We start from the raw sequence: 17,430 nt of genomic DNA on the forward strand, positions 1-17,430 counted from the left end.
CCCCCTGCTCCCCCAGCCCCCCCCCCCCACAGGTGTCTTGCCTGGGCCAGCTCCAGCCCTTTAAGGAAATAAAAAGAGAAAAGCCCTAGGACTCATTGCTCCTGCAGCACCCTCAGAGCTTCGGGGGGGGGCTTGCGTAGAGCCCCCCCACATGGCGCAGGGCAGCGGGGATTGCCCCCCACCAGCAGGAGCGATAAATGCAGGGGGTTTTGGGGGTTTTTTTGTGGAAAGGGCCATGCTCCCGTGGTGGGGAGGTAGGGTGCTGAAAGAGCGAGGGAGGGTTGAGGGGCTTGTGCAGAGCCCCCCCCCCCATGCAGCATGGGGGGGCAGCAGGGATCACCCCCTGCCCGGGAGCACCCACTGAGTCGGGGCTTTTATTTAAACAAGTGCCAGGAGCTGGGGCGGGGGGCCAGCTATTGCTTGGGCTGGGAGAGTGGGCGGGGGATGAGCCTGGCTGGCTGATTCAGAGATTTGGCATCAGCTGAATCTCCGAATCAGATTCAGCCGAATCAACTCAGGACAGTGATTCGAATCACCAAAACGCATCACTGTCCCCTGGATCGCCCGAATCTGAAGTGAATACTAGCTGCTTCGTACAGGCCTACTGTTCATGTGGGAACAGCTATTCCAGATAAAACTATTCCTAAATAATCTATGGTATGGCTTATGGTTTACCAGACCAGCTGGTCACCTCCATCATATATTGTTTATTCTCTCTCTCTCATCTTCTCCAGTGGGGAAACCTTTTTCATGTAATGAAATGCTTTGTGATGGGAAGGTTTGGGGCAGTGAAGCTCTGTATCATTCAGGGAAGACAGAACAAGGAGCAAGTGCCTTTGCACTTGGAGCAGGAAGAGGAGAGGTTTATAACCATCCAGTTTCTGTGCACATTTGTTCTACAATCTTGAAATCAGCCCCAAATTCCACCTCCTGTACAAACAAGCTTTAGTCTTCTCCAGCTCCATAGGAAGAAATGAGCAGATGTATTCCAGGAGGTTTATCCCTTCTTCCTCCTCTTCAGCAGAAGGGGACTGCAAGGTCTTATGTATACTGGAGATGTACCCCTCTCACACAGGAACCTGGGGCCCAAAAACTGGTGTGGCTGCCCCAGTGCCAATCCCAAATGCGGAGAAGGAAAGGAAAAAAAAAATCACACAGGCAGAGTTTCACTCCAGTTTACGACAGATAAGCTGACCTGACGAAAGTTGTGGCTTTGCTTGTCTACCCACTGAGGTTTGCAACACGTGCTCCTACGCCCAACTCACCACTGATGCTCTATACCAAGTTTTGATGACACCTTTTTTTCTCATTCAGTGCAGCTCCCTTACAATCATACCGAGGAGGAGGATGGCTTACCCCGAGACCAAAGGAAATTTAGACTCGATTTCCTACTCTGCTTCAGACTTAATGTAAGCAAATCACTTAGACTGAGATAATCAAATGCATTTAGGCACCTAATTCCCAGGAGAATCAGGGCCTTAGCACTTTGATGCCCTACAAGGTACCAAGTAGCTTTCTCTTAATAACGAGGCTCAGTAGGACTTCTTTATCACAAATGGATAAACACATAAATATTATGAGGTGTTCAGATACAACAGTCCTAGGGGTCGTGTAAACACTGTAGCTAAAGATATTTCCATCTATGTGGTTCAAAAGGGAGCTCATGGCAATATAAAACTGTAATGGAAGAATGGGGCCATTGAGTCAAATCCTCTGCCATTTCAGGCAACCATCTGAGAGAATCGCGTCCAAAAAACATCCATGCCCACTCTTCTGACATGCCACAGACACAAAGCAGCCCCTGGGACCCCACAACATACTGAGTAACTTTAAAAGGAAAAAAAAAGTGAAACATATGACTTCAGAAGGTCCTGCATGGCATAGGAAGAGATGAGGAGAGACAGTTGTACCAGCAATCGTTGTAGGAGAAGGGAATGGGAATGAGGACGTTTCCCGAGGATTTTCCATCTGCAGCCCATATGGAGTAACTAATATTGGCTCTAAGATTTTAGAGATTTCCATTGACCTAAGAATGGACCCTGCAAAAACACAGTACCAGAATGCAATTTGTCTCCAGACAGCATTACTGTATCTAGGAGATCCAGGAGGTCTGTGCCATGTTTCATCAGAGTCAAAGCAGAAATGAAACCCAATAACACAGACATTGTAAAACAGTCTGTGACCACAACAAGCAATGTGGTATAAATATGAGTACAATATGCATAAGCTCCAGATTGCAAGAGGAAACTCAAGGGAGGGAAGGGGGAGGAGAACAAATAATTACTGAACGCAAGGAAATTACAGTAAGACTCCCCCTCGGGCATAAATTTCTTTAGTAACAAGACAAGGGGAGAAATCAGTATATTTATTGTCCAGGGCCCTGTGGAAGGCTTTGGTGAAAGCTCGCATTGCATATAAAAATAGAAGCAATAAAACAAGTACATGAATAAAAGAAGAGTGTTTCACCACTATCAACTCTTATTTTGCCTTCTAGTCTTCATTCCAGAGCTGCTTTAATGCCAACCCCAGCAACCTGTTGAGGTGTGAGAGGGTTGAACCCATAGCTTCCTGACCTTTAACAATTGCCAGGAAGTCTGCTCACCTGTAAGCTCAGGGGAGCTACTAAAGTCACATTCTTCTTTAATCAAAAGCATTCAGCATTAATCAGTAGAAGGGCCTGGCAGAATTTTTAAATGAATGGTGATTCTGTGCCCTTTAATACTTGGATGTCCAATTTGAGACTCTCAGCAAGGGTAGTAATTCCAAAAAGTGCTGAGCATTCACTCTTTGAAAAAAAATAGGTCCCTTTAATGGTGACTCTTGTTTGGCACTGAAGGGGGGGAAATCTATAGTAACTTTTCTAAATCATTAGGGAAAGTTCCCCTCTTGGAGGTCCTGGACAGTTCCTTCCTAAAAGTCTAAGGAGTTGCAATGAACATGGAGACAGGTCTCCATCACCTGAGAGTCTTCACAGCAAGAGCTGATGTCATTACAGAAGCTCTGGTCCACTTAAATAGCGCGTTATTGAGCTAGATGGATATGGTGATCACTACGTTTCCTGGACCATGTTCTGACTGACAACATGAGAGTCTGAATTCTTCCCCATGTTCCTTGCTCCAAGTCGCTACTTTACATGGACTTTTGTGGGTTTAAAATATCGGAATACTGCTTCTATCCCTATCTGAAAATAAAAAATGTGTTTAATTCCTCAAATATCAGACTCCTCTTACAAAACTTACCCCAGATACTGGAAGAGGCTTCACCTTTGCCATCTTGAACCACCCCCTGCATCTCTTCTTTCATTAGCAACGTATTTGAGCACAGAGAAGCACAAGCATGACATCATGGCGCTGCGGACAGAATTCCCATGAACTTCAAAGGATCCAGGATTTTACTCATAATGCCTTCTGGACCATCAGTGTTGTAATGTCATATAAAACCTTTCATCTGCAGAATGCTGGTGTACGTCAAATCCAGGGGTCACTGCTTGTGGAAGAGCCTGGGGAAAAGTTGTGTTGGTTATTATCAATCTAATAATTTCTTTCTAATAGTTGATCTCCTCTCAACACACATTTCACCTCATTCATATACTTAATGGCCACTTCATAGACTTCGTAGACATTAGGGCTGGAAGGCACCTTGTAAGATCATCGGGTCCAGCCCCATGCCCCAGGGGCAGGAAGTCAGCCAGGGCCAAAGGATCCCAGAAAGACCAGCATCCAGACATTTCTTAAAGTGTCCAGAGTAGGTGCTTGCACCACCTCTGCGGGGAGTCTGTGCCGGGCCTTGGGGGTTCAGATAGTAAAGAAGTTTTTCCTTATGTCCAGCCTAAAATGGCCTTGCAGGAGTTTGTGATGGTTGGATCTTGTCATCCCTTGGGGTGCTCTGGTGAACAGGTGTTCCCCCAGATCCTGGTGTACACCCCTGATGTACTCATAGGCTGCCACCAAGTCACCCCTGAGCCTGTCCTTCCCCAGGCTGAAGAGTCCTATAGCTCACAGCCTCTCTTCATAAGGCCTGTTCTCTTACCCTCCAATCATGCATGTGGCTCTCCTCCAGACTCTTTCAAGCTTCTCCACATTCTTCCTGAATTGTGCAGCCCAGAATTGGATGCAGTACTCCAGCTGCGGCCTCACCAAAGCTGAGTACAGAGGGAGGATGACATCCTAGGTCTTGTTCAAGATGCATTGGTAGATACAAGCCAGAATTTTGTTCACTTTGCTGCCTTTGGTATCACATTGGTGGCTCATGTTCATCTTGTGGTCAGCCATGACCACCAAGTCTCTTTTGGTCATGGTGCTAATGAGTGTAGCGCTGCTGAGCATATAAGTGTGATGTGGGGTTTTTTTCCCCACCCAAGGTGGAGCATCTTGCATTTCTCCATATTGAATGCCATCAGGTTCTCCTCTGCCCACCTTGCAAGCCTATCGAGGTTGGCCTGGATCACCAGACTATCCTCAAGTGTGGACACTCTCCCCAAAGTTTGGTATTGTCAGCAAACAAAACCAGTCCGCTTCTGACACCAGTGTCCGGATCATTTATTAAGACATTAAAGAATACAGGTCCGAGAATGGAGCCTTAGGGATGAGTGCCGTGTTGATTCGGTTCTGTCAACTACCACCCTCTGGGTCCAACCTCAAAGCCAGTTCCCCAGCTATTGGACTGTGGAGTAGTCAAGACCGCAGTTGCCCAATTTTTCCATGAGGACATCATGGGAAACCAGGTCAAAAGCTTTTTTAAAGTCCAAATATATAATATCAACCTCTTCTCTTTTGTCCAGGTGATGCATCACCTGGTCATAGAAGGAAATGTGATTGGTCAGGCAAGACCTACCTGCAGCAAACCCATGCTGGCTGTCCCTCAGGATGTTCCTTTCTGCTAGCCAGTCAAGAATGGTTTCTTTGATCTTTTTTTCCAAGATCTTTTCAGGGATTGAGGTCAAACTGATTGGCCTGTAGTTTTCCGGGTCTTCTTTCCTCCCTTTCTTGAAGATAGGCACCACATTGGCCCTCTTTCAATCTTCAGGTACTTCTCCCAAGTGCCACAAGTTCTCAGATATCCTCGCCAGTGGCTGTGCTATGATGTCTGCCAGTTCCTTTAGCACTCTTGGGTGCAATCTGTCCAGACCAGCTGATTTGTTGGGGTCCAGCCTCTCAAGATGCTCCCTCACAAGATCTATGCTAAAAGTGGGCGTATATTCACCCTCACCCTGGTCATCCCACATCATGTTTGGAAGGGTAGTCCCTTTGGGCTGGTGAAAAACCAACACAAAGTAATCAGTAAGCAGACTGGCTTTTTCCCTGGGTCAGTTGTCAGCTGCCACAATTGGTTTAGCAGGGGTCCAATGTTGCCCTTGTGTTTCTTCTGACTCCCCACATATCTGAAGAACGACTTATTATTGTCCTTGATTTATGTAGTCAGCTTGAGTTCAGTTGTAGCCTTGGCTTTCCTAGTTCACTCCCTACAGTACGGACCACTGCAAAATACTCCTCCTTAGTGGTGTTTCCCATCTTCCATCCTTTGTAAGCCTCTCTTTTTAGATGTAGGAAGTCCATGAGTTCCCTGTTAAGCCAAGGAGGTTGTTGAGCCCTTTTACCACCTTTCCCACAGGTTGGGATGGACTTCCAAATTGCCTTAATAACTATAACAATACACTTTCCATAACCATGCAAAGTGATGCTCTAGTCTGCTCTCATTTAACTAGTCCCTATGGTAGCACATATCTGTTGGACTTTTTTTTAGAAGCTAACTTAATTTGTGTTGGAGGTGAAAACCCTAGACATTAAGGACTCTGATTCAACATATGACCAATTCCACTGGCAAGGCTTTCCCATTTACTAGCCCTAAATTCAGGATTTCTCTCAAATGACCCCACCTCTAAGGGTCTGCACTTAAATCCAGATACAACCACCTACTTTTAACAGGTAAAAAAGGGAAGTTGCAACCCAGGAAACCAGTGTTGTGGCTGAGGCCCTTCTCTACTTATATTTCAAGCTTTTAGTTTTAGGAATCCTATATTATTGCTGGTATAAGAAAAAGAATTTGTACTGTCAACACTTCTGTTTGGTTAGCAGCCAACCTGATATTAGGATTCAAGTAAGGAATTCTCCAGTGATAACAGTTTGGGATGCAGTGCTATATATAACATGATGCCATGCAACTCCATTTTGCAGGTGTACAGTAACAGAATAATTAAGGTATCTTCCTACAGCTCCAGAGGCATGAATTTGAGCCCTTCTCTGGGCTTGGACTAAAGGGCACCCTTAGCTGACCCAGTTGTAAATAGTCATCTAGGATGGAGAGTAGGGGGAGTTAGGGGCTTCTGGCAGCAGAGTTGCAAGGCCCCTGAACAGACAGTGAAACTGGGTAAGAAACTCTGCTGCTCTGGAAGCAGGGGAAGTTGTCTGGGGCAGAGAGGGCTTTTGATGCAAGGAAGTGGCCTTGTTTTGTGTTTAACTCAGACAGAGTTGGGAGGGGGCATGCCTGAGAGAGGGCTGAGATGCTTTGTACTAGGGTTGCACAGGTGGTTTAGCCTTGAGCCCTACTGAGGGCACCTCAGGGCAGACTCAGAGAACCGGTAGCCCAGGAGCTGCCTGGGGAGGCCCCAAGGGCCCAGGAGCTCAGGAGGGGATCAAGGTCCCGGAGGAACTGGAGCTGGGGACTGCAAGAGCCAGTGAGCCTTGTGATTTTGACTAGCCTAAGAGTGGGGTCAGGGCCCATGGGCCACTGCTGGGACATGCAGCTAAGGAGGCTGGAGCCTAGGAGCAAGATCCGGTACCATGGGCCTGTGCTAAAAGAAGTGAGAGCAAGAAGGGAGGACACCAACAAGGCTGAGACCCCTACAATAGTGTGATGGTCTAGTAATACCTGGAGTGTGTTAAAGCCCCTGGAAGTCCATGCATCTAGCTTGATAACAAATCATCAGCCTACCCTTAAGATTCAGTCTCATAAAAGCATCAAGGAGAGAAATGACCCACCTGCCTTTTCCTTTAACTGGTTTTGATGAACTCAAATGTGGTAGAATAAAATCACATTTAGGTACTTAAGTCCACTTAGACACCCTGGGCACTTCCAGATGAGCGCACATGTGTGCTTTCCCAGGGACCAATAGCAGTGGCATATATTTATGGGGCTGCTAATTGTCCCTGGGGAACACTTCTGCATGTGAACTTGCGCTTAGCAAGTTGCCCCAGGTAAGGGAAGGGAGGTTGGGGCCAGCACCTGGGCTGCCCCCAGCAGCCTTACCTGGGGTCCTCAGGACCTCCTGGGGCTGCAGCAGTGGCAATCGAGGCAGGCAGAGCCCATGCTCCACGCTTGGGCTGGCCAGGCTCTCGTTTCAGGCAGTGCATGCTGCCACCACATGCGCTGCCCTATTTTTCTACTGCGGTATTTTTTTATACCAGGATCTCCCAGTGTCAAAATTTGCCACTGCACCTTAGCAGCCTGGCAAATGTGTGCATGTGGCATGTGCCCTCTGTGGCACCACAGACAGGCCCGCGGTGCCACAGACTGCATGTGCATGCTCATTTGGATGTGCCCCTAGCAGCTAGAAAAGAATCTGGCTCTTTGTCTGTAAAAGAAATATTTCCATCTAATCAAGCAAGCTGACAACCAATACAACAAGTTAAAGGGGGAAAAAATCAAGGACCAAACATTTTCATTTGCAGGCTAAACAAAATCATTCAGCTATGGAATGAGGCATGCCATGGTTTTCATTCCAGTTATGGAAAACTTAGCCAAAAAATGCTACATTTTGGCCATGCTATTAACTAAGAGGCAATCTGAGAACGTCAAGGAGGAAAGAATGCACATTGCGTGTTAAGATGCTCTTTTATACAAATACTGAGCTGAACACCATACAAGGGAAACAGATTCATCAACGCAACATAGAGAAGGAAAAAGCTCTGTAAAAGTCTGCACAAAAGTACATGGATAGAGTCACTGCTGTTTCAAGTAGCTCCTGTTTAAAAATGTCTGCTAGCTTATTTCAGAGATCTTTTTTAAGTGTTTGGTTTATTCGGGTGTATCAACATGCAATTGTATGGCCATTCTCTACTCCAATTACCAGAAGATATTAATAAAACCACTTCTCATTTCCCATGGTTTGCCTCTATGTAATGCTTTCTGAGAAGTGTTGAAAAATCACCTCTCATGCTATCCATTGAAGAGCTGAGCTGACATGATGAATTTTGATATATCGCACAATCCTCAAAAGTGTCTCATGGCTTTGAGTTGTTTGGTTTGAGATACTTCAAAGCCAGTTTTCAGAGAGCAGATGTTAAGCACTTTCTAGAAAACTAGTCCCCTTGTTAAAGGTGTCTCAGATTATGCTTCTGAAAATGCACATCCCTTGCAAATCTTGGCTGCTATTTTAACCCTGCCAGTGCCCCTTTAATGTACTGCTTGCTTAGTTTACATTAATGTAAATGGTGGCAAATGGTTTCTTGCCATCTGCCTGAGAAGATGAATATTGTTCAAGAGCAGCCATAAAGGGAACCTGATTTACAACCACTGGGAACAAGGCACCGATACCGATTTCAAGGTCAGTGTGAGAACATGCAGTTAAGATGCACATGCCATTATTGGGATTCCTTACCAGAGGAAGCAGTGTAAGGACAAAGAAGCAGGTCTTCCAGTGGATGGCCATCTTCTCTCGCTAGATCTATAGCCAAACTGTAGCAATTTACTGTTGGTGTTTCAGCTGAAGCGCACAATTCCTGAAGATCCTGGTACCAATATCTTCAAGTCTCACTCAGCTCTCTGCAACGAAACAGCGCAAGAATTATAAACGTAGAAGATGAGGAGAGAGGAATGGGCACAGAGAGAAGCCACACACTTAATTTGCAAACTTTGCCAGTTGTGAACTACCATCTTGTTTCTCATCTGCACAGCCATGGGTCCTGAGCCTTGACTTGCCCATAAAAAATGGTGTCATCAATAATTTATATCAAAGGCTCAATTAAAACCAACAGTCGTGGATAAATCCTAAAATGGATCCAATGAAGAAGGAACACAGGTTGCAACTGATAAAGGGACTCATATTTTCACCTATGAGGAACATCTTTCACTATCAGTATCAACCCAAAGCCATAAGGATCCCTGTGTTGTTCCATAACCCACAGGAAAATGAGCTGGTGCTCTCAGAAGACAAGTGTTCAGATTGCAAACACCACTGCTAGGACCGAGTCTCCATCACTGGAAGTTTTTAAGAGCAGGTTGCACAAACACGTGGATAAAATGCTATTGACAGGGACAAACTTGCCTTGAGCCGGGGATTAGATTAGATTAGATTAGGTGACCTCCTCCTGATTCTGTTTTTCTATGAGTCTAATATCCCAGCAAATGTATGAGCACCCAACAACGCAGAGGCCAAGAACTGAATGGGCACAAATATTGCTTTCTTATCTGCATCTTAGGATGAGGCTGAGTCATATCAGTAGTGAGGTCATGATCCCCTTTCATTTTCAGCATTTGGGCTGAACTAGACTCTTACTTAGCGAGGTCTCCAATAGAGGTCCTCCACATAGGAGTAGGGTGCTCCCTACTGCTCTGGCCCAGCATTTTCATATGTGTAGCCCTTCTGGGATATCATAGTTGCCAAACAAAATATAACCAACTCAAAGAATCACAATATAAAATCACAATCACTCAAAATATAGCCAAGTTCCTCCAACTGAGAAAGATTTAAAGACTCCTCCCTTACTCAGTCAACCACCAAATGAACTCAATTCTCCCTGTCTCCAGCCCCTAGGCCCAATGCCTACCGCAGGTATAGTGGGGTGGCCTGTGGTCCCCCTTTCTGCTTCATTGTGAAGCTTGTACATCCTATCACACCCGTTTACAGGAACTGAGTGTCAGACTTTCAATCATCTGGATATGAATACATGATGCTACTGCAACATAACAAACAGGACTGTCTGGGGGATAGGTTTCTCATCAGCATTAAAAGCAACTACAAAAGAACTAATGCAGAAAAAAAAATGAATAAAAGCTGGCACAGGGTCAAACGTAACAGCAGCAGAAGCAAAATACATTTAGAGCAGAGTGCAAGAAAATTAGAAAATGAAAAACGGCACAGTATCTTTCTCAGAAAAAAAGATGTATGTCTGAAAAAAAGCTGCAGGGAGGAGTATAAGGGAAGTCTAATAAAAGAAGGAGGCCTGGGAAGGAAAACAGATTTCAGGCAACCAGATAAATACATAAATGACATAGATAAATGTGAAAGAACTTTCCAATCAAGGAACATTCAATATTCCCTTCCATTTCAAACTTGACTGTAGCTTGCTGGCAGGACATCAGCATTCGGGAAGTGGAAAGCCTTTCATTTAAAAATTAAATAAATAAAAACACACTTTCTTCTGTATTAGTCATCTCAGTCCCAGCCCCAACCGAATGGAGGAGGACAGTGATTCACAAAATAATCTTCAAATTCACCCTCACTCTCTTTTTTCTTCCTTCCTGCAACTTATTCACTCACTTTCTGCTTGGGTACTGAATCTAATTACTTCCTAACTGTATTTCTGATGTTTTATCAAACAATGAGAGAGTGATAAGATCCCAGCTGAGGACAAAAAGTGTCCAGTCTGACATTCAGCAATAAGATGGTAAAAAATAATGACTCCATTAACTGGAGTCTGTGTATAGGCAGGGCCAGGCAGGGGCAACAGCTGAGTCTAGACTGAAAACTGTTAGTGGCGTTCCTGTGAGAAAAAAAAAAAACTTTGCTAAAGTAAAAGTATGGAAAGTCACTCCAAAAAGTGAGGGGTGCTGGAAGGGAAATGTGGGAGAAGACTGTAGAGCTGCTGCTGACCGTACAATATCACCCTGCATGGGATGTAGCACCTGTGGTAACTCTTGTGTTAGAAACAGTATAGCATCGTGATGAATGGATACATAGGAAAATAGTAGATGTCAGAGCACCACTGTTTCATTTTAATAATGTTATGTCTATAGGATAAACCAGTGCTGTTGGAACCTCAACAGTGGATCCATCCACATGAGATGCTTTACTCAAGATTAAAGCAAATTACCGCAGAGTAGGCATTGCTGTTTATACATGCAGATGCTAACTATGCAGTAATTTGCTCTAATTCTGAGTAAATTTGCTACTTTTAAATACAAGTAGCAAATTTACTTGGGAGTAATTACAGCACAGTATGGCAGGTGTAGATGGCCAACCGGGAGCAAACGTGCTCTTGGTCAGCCAGGCAGCAGGGGGTGGGAGATTGCTCCCTGCCCTTGGAAGCTGCCTGCTGTGGGGTAGGCTCTGCCACCAAAGCCCTGGTGGGAACAATGTCCTTCTGCCCTGGCAGCAGGGAGCTCCCAGCCCTAGCTTCACGATTACGACCTTGGAGCAGGGGCTGGGAGATTTTTTTAATCGGTCATGATAAGCATCTCTGAGGTCACAGAGCCGGAGCTGGGAGATAAGACTCCCCAGGCCCAGCTCTGCAATCGCGGAGCTGAGGCTGGAGACAAGAATCTCCCAGCCCCGGCTCTGTGGTTGCAGATTACTCTGGAGTAAACCCACCCCAGAATATTTGCACGTGTAGACGTGCCCAGTGAGACCCCATAACAGTTGCAGACCAGACAGCAGGTGATTTCCCTACAAACCTATGTTGGAGAAAGCATCTCTGGAGATTGAAGTTGCCTGCGTTTCCCACTCCTCTTCCCTCCTTGGTCTCTCTGTAGAGAAAGTCAATAGGGCTGCTGGTTTGTTGTGTGAGAGAGTCATGGAAACCTGCTTTTTTGCAAGGACCCAATAGTGATTAGACAATAATGACTTTCAGCCTCTCTTGTCCAAAGTCTGAATCTAGCAAGTAGATCAATGGATGGGGATTCTTGCACCTGCTGATTTCAGTGACGCTTCACAAAAGTATCAAAGTCCGGTTGTGGCCACTATCAGGATTAAGACCCTAGCTGAACAGCAATCTCACTAGAAGGGCAGCCTATCCCACAATTCCCTCTCCCTACTGCGTGGTACCAATGAACTACTACTGTGTCTCATGTAGACACAGCCAGTATTGATAAAGCATTTCCAATGAAATAATGAGAAACCAATACATAGGAATTTAGGACAAGAACAGACTTCTGGGTAATCAAAACCAGTCTCCTGCTACTGCAGGAAATCACATCCAATTATGCCCTAATGTATCAATACAATAGAAGGAGCATATCTGGAATATAGTAATGCAGAAAAATAAAGCTGAGGTGCACAACTGTGATTCCCAAATAAAGTATAACAAATCTGACCTGATCTGTTATGACTTAAGTGCTTAGAGGTAATCTGTAGTATGATCACTGCAGACGGAATTTCAACTATTTCTCTTCTCTAGTGCACATGCTACCTAGAGAGCATTTTATTATTTCTCTACCAACACACCCTATATTTTGCAATCAAAGATGTGGTGTTCATAATTCTCAAAATCAGAATGTCAAGAATGGTCAAGATAAGTAAAGAAATTTAAATCATGTCATCCAGCTTTTTCCCTCTAGACTTCCTCTCAAGCCCAGAGACCAGAACGCAGTGGGAACTTGGACTATCTGTAGATAGTACAGTACTTTCGGTTTAACTAAGGAGCACAAAATATATGGAGACTAGCTCCCTAGCTACCCATTCGAAGGAAAACTAAAATCAGTCAAGGAGACCTTAGGTGATACCTTAGGGTATTTAGGATGGTCTACGGAGCCACTGGAAATAGGCAGTCTTTCCTGATGGTCAATTCTTTAGATTGTGTGGAAGTCTCCAAAGGGGGATTGATGGATGCTTAGTAACCTATACTGGGCACTACAAAATATACAATAGAGTCCAATCCCATATAAGCAGTGAGGAAGGACAACACCATGGTCTTCTCCATCTCTGTCACCTTCACTGACACCACCTGCAGTGTTTTTAAATGATGCAACTCCTCCTAGTCTGACTGAAGTCAATGGAGCTCGGTATATTCACACCAGCTGGAGATCTGGCCTTACCATTTTTTAATATGGTTACATAACTGTGTTTATGCACATGTTTCTCCTCCTACACCTAAATGAAAAGGGCTCTGGAATCTAATTTTCCAGTTGCAAAAGCTATTGTTAGCAACAGAAGCACTGGGTTTGAAGGGCTGTATTTTCATCATTATCTCCATTCCTTTCTTCAGACTGCCTAATAACTACTGTGCATGTGTTACTCAGCTGCTTGCAATTATGCTTCCTGGAGGTCTTTTCTTGAGTGGATTCAGTTAAATGGCAACCCCTCAAGGGCGTATCTACATATGCGATTAATGCGCGCAAATAAACTCTGAGCATATTGATCCAGAGTTTTTTCTTCCCACGTGCACGTTCAAATGGTGCACCAGGTTCAAAAAACTCTAGAGCATATTGCTCTGGAGTTTATTTGTGCATAGCATTTAAAGCCTGGCTAGAGCAGTATATGGTGGCTGGGGACATAGGGGGTCAGCCTGCCAGCCCAGGGCTTCTCCGACTAGGCTCCATGTGCTGAGGAGGGGCTATCTATGGCATGAGGGTGCTTCAGCGTGGGAGCTGCCTGCTGGCTAGTCCTGCATTGAAACACACTGTGCCCCAGCCAACCAGGCAGCATCTACACGTGTGCTGCTGTGCACAAAAAAACCTCCATAGCAGGGCAGTACTTGTATTTTAGTACTACTGTGTATTTTACAAGTCCTACCTTGCTGCGGAGTTTATTAGTTTTGTGCACCCTAATAGAGGCATGCAGGTAGTTGATCATTAACTGTGAAGTAGACGTCTCATATAGATGCACCCAAGGTGTAACATATTGTTCCTAACAACACAGATTTCACAGCACTTTTGTACAGTGCATCAGCCATTGTGTTTCCTAGTCTCCCAGCTGTATCGGATTTTCCTGATGTTCTAAAAAATCCTCGAGACTGTTCTTTTAAAGCATCAGATTCTGAACTGAACATTGCTCTCCTAACTTCAAGGGGCCCACATAGATTTGTAGGTTGGGGTTAAGTTTTGGATCATCTGCAAATTTTGCTGCTTAACTATACAACAATCCTTCCAGATCTTCAATAGGATTAAAATGATATTGGCTTATCAGGGCTCCTTTGAACATTTGCTGTTCACCATGCTGACCTCTGATTATACATCTCTGCTACTTTGTTTTCCTCCCAAGAGTTTCCTAACATGCAGAGAGCTTCACCTCTCATGTCATGACTTGTTCTCTTGAGTAAGGAATCCTCTCTCAAGAAGTTTCTTTTTTTTCTCAAAAATTTTTTTGAAAGTCCAAATCTCACAAGTTTGGAAGAAAAATATGGACAATTGTGACCATTTAGTCCAACACTACCTAGTTGGCCTGAAATTTTATCCTCCTTGAGGAAAACAAAATCAGCCCTGACCAAACCAGGATATGAGCGACACCAGTAGAAGACCAGTAAAATACTGACATGGAAGGTATGCTCTATGATAGCTGAGTTAACACAGTTCAGGTATATCTATTGTATCAGGCTGTCTACAAAATCAGGCAGATATTTATATGTCTGTTATAAGCAAGTCTGTTTTTCAAACTGGAGATTTATGAAAGCTAAGACTGGAAAAAAATTCAAAAGCCTATACCAGGCACACTTTGGGAAACACTGGTTTAGTCTGACTTCCTGTATAACATAGGACATAGGATTCACCTGGGAATTCTTGCTGCAAAGGGGATTGTACTTCCTTACTATGCCACCCACCCATTCTCTTTTATGTCCAGATGTTAATCATCTCCCTCAAAGCGCTCCAATCCACTGAGATGGTATGACTTTCTTAACTAAAGCTCATGAATAGGCAATTGAGAGGAAATATTTATAAACTACATTTAAGGAGCATTATTAGGCCAAGTAAAAATAGTAGGAGCTCTTCCCTTTGATCCTCACAGATGGGTTAATTACCCTCTTGCAGCATCTGTAAAGTACAAAGCCTTTGTAAAAAAAACAAAAACTAAAATGCCTGATGAGATCACAAGGTAATGTCCTCAATTCACAGCATTAACAGAATATGGTAACAATATTCTAAAGGATTATTTTCTAACCACTGGGTTGCATTTTATTACAGGCATATCAAAACTTTTCAACTGCTGCTTAACTGAATTTCCTGCTCTTGTCTGGTTTTCCCTCCTTTCTTCCTTAAGACCTAAAAGTGCCAATTTTGTATCCCTATAAGGGGAAGCGATCCAAGAACTAGTGGTCTCATGACACTTCTCTGAAATAAAATGAAAGCCTCAAAATTAAAATGGCAGAGACAGCTGGAAAAAAAGTAGATCAATTTTCCGGGCACGCTCTGCTGAAATCATTATCCTTTTTTTAGGGGGAAAAAAAAGACTTCTAACCAACTCAGTAGACAAAAGAACACAACTGCCTATAGGGCAAACTGGACACAAAGCTCTCCACAGATAGTACTATCCCTCTCCATTTCCTGCAGCAGCTCAGAGAAATGGAAAGGTATCTGGAAATTCAAAAACCTTACTCTTTCAAGCTAACAGGGGGAAGTCACATGCTACGCTCAGACCATATTAGATTTGTGGACCGCTAAGTGGTGTTAAAGTTGAGATGTGTGGTGAGCAGCTGCACGTTAAAGGTTAATATGGTTTCTTGCCTACACAACTTTGACTTGCCCCTGCAGGATTGGCAAGATGGGCATGGCTAGGAGTGAGGACACCTGGGCTCTATTCTGGCTCTGGGTGGAGGACAAGAGGGGGCTGGGAGCAGTGCATTCTGGGATGCTGCAGGACTATAAATTGCTCACTTTATCTCTGTAGAGCAGACTGAAGTTAGCCTACCACCAGCTAGGGAGTCCAGCCTGTAGCCTTCAAATGGAGTGGCTAAGGGATGCTCAGAGGGCACTTAGCATGAGTTAGATCTTTAATGTGTGGACACTCACGTTTTAAGCAACCTTAGTATGGCCTAAGCATAAATGCATAACTCCACCCTAAGAGGTTCCTTATTCCACAGCTGAGGTCCCCAGTGGATCATGCTTAGGGACCTAATGAATTCAAGGAGGCTGCTCACGATTTCAGGATGCAAGCATAGCACCGGGTACCATTTTCACCGTGGAGCATAGCAAGGCCCTCAACACATCTCTGATTGGCCCATTAATAATGTCTCAAGTGCAAACACTTTCGAGAATTTGAGTCTGTCTCTCTACTTAAGTGATGCACTCCTACTGGTATGATATACTGATGATAACTAATGACGACCTACCAGGAAGTTACCCGTGAGCCATTGCATGTATTAGCAAGTGTTATTCTCGGGCAGCTGAAAGAACCGGAAATGCACAGTTAAAACAGTGCAAAGGAAACACGCACTACAATGCACTAACCACAGTGAATGGGCCAATATTGTTTTGAAGGGAAATTACATGCAAAACCAGGTAGTAGTAGTCGTACCTTTCTTGAAAGCTGGGAGCCATCCTGATCAAACAGCTGGATAGTGCCCATTTAAGGAGAGAACGATATGCTTCCCTATTTGTGTATGTCCAAACTGTTGCCAGAGAGCAGAGTCTAATGCTGGCTGCTAAGCAGTAAGGAGAACCCCTCTAGTTCTGTTCCTCTCTGTATCCTCAGGATTTGGAGTGGCTGAGGATTTCTTAAGAACGCAATTAAACCTGATAACCCTTCGGTGCACACCCCTGGTGCCCGAATATCAAGATCCTGAGCTGCAAGTGGACTGTGAGCAATGACCAAGAAGCTATCACAGTTTGCAAGGAAAATCTCTGCTTCTCTTTGTGACACCATCAAAAGGTGCCAATCCACTTGCCAACAGGACACACATGCTGTGCATAACTAGTTCCTAATGTTAAGCAAGATGTGGGAAAAGGCTTGAGGAAAAGAGCGAGTGAAAATATGAAGTGGAAGTAAGGATTTGAAGAATGAATAAACTTGTTCTATGGTACAGCACCTAGCAGAGCGGGGTCCTGGTTCATAGATTTCATAGACACTAGGGCTGGAAGGGACCTCAGAAGATCATTGAGTCCAGCTCCCTGCCCCCAGGGCAGGAAGTCAGCTGGGGTCATAGGATCTCAGCAAGATAAGCATCCAATTTGCTCTTGAAGGTGTTCAGTGTAGGTGCTTGAACCACCCCCAATCACAGGCTATTCCAGACTTTGGGGGCTCGGACAGTAAATAAATTCTTCCTTATGTCCAGCCTGAAACGGTCTTGTAGTAGTTTATGACCATTCGACCTCATCATCCCTTGGAGCACTCTGGTGAACAAACGTTCCCCCAGATCCTGGTGGTCACCCCGATAAACCTATAGGTGGCCATCAGATCACCCCTGAGCCTGCGCTTTTCCAGGCTAAAGAGCCCCATGGCTCTCAGCCTGTCGTTGTAAGGTCTGTTTTCCTGACCTCTGATCATACACATGGCTCTCCTCTGCACTCTCTCAAGCTTCTCCACATCCTTTTTGAATTGTGGAGCCCAAAACTGGACGCAGTACT

General features: G+C 44.7%; 1 protein-coding gene across 4 annotated transcripts in view; it reads right to left on the reverse strand.

Moving 5' to 3' along the window:
* Window positions 1–17,430, reverse strand: part of ADCYAP1R1 (ADCYAP receptor type I) — a 273,151-nt gene that overhangs the window by 198,742 nt on the left and 56,979 nt on the right. For all 4 annotated transcript variants that reach the window (XM_019508076.1, XM_019508075.1, XM_019508074.1 and 1 more), the window contains exon 2: window positions 8,597–8,760. In XM_019508076.1, the coding sequence (XP_019363621.1) occupies window positions 8,597–8,647 (51 nt within the window). In that variant the 5' untranslated portion in view covers window positions 8,648–8,760. The remainder of the gene's footprint in view (window positions 1–8,596; window positions 8,761–17,430) is intronic.

This window comes from Gavialis gangeticus, unplaced genomic scaffold, assembly GCF_001723915.1.
Source record: "Gavialis gangeticus isolate Ggan-Ray unplaced genomic scaffold, GavGan_comp1, whole genome shotgun sequence".
Lineage (NCBI taxonomy): Eukaryota > Metazoa > Chordata > Crocodylia > Gavialidae > Gavialis > Gavialis gangeticus.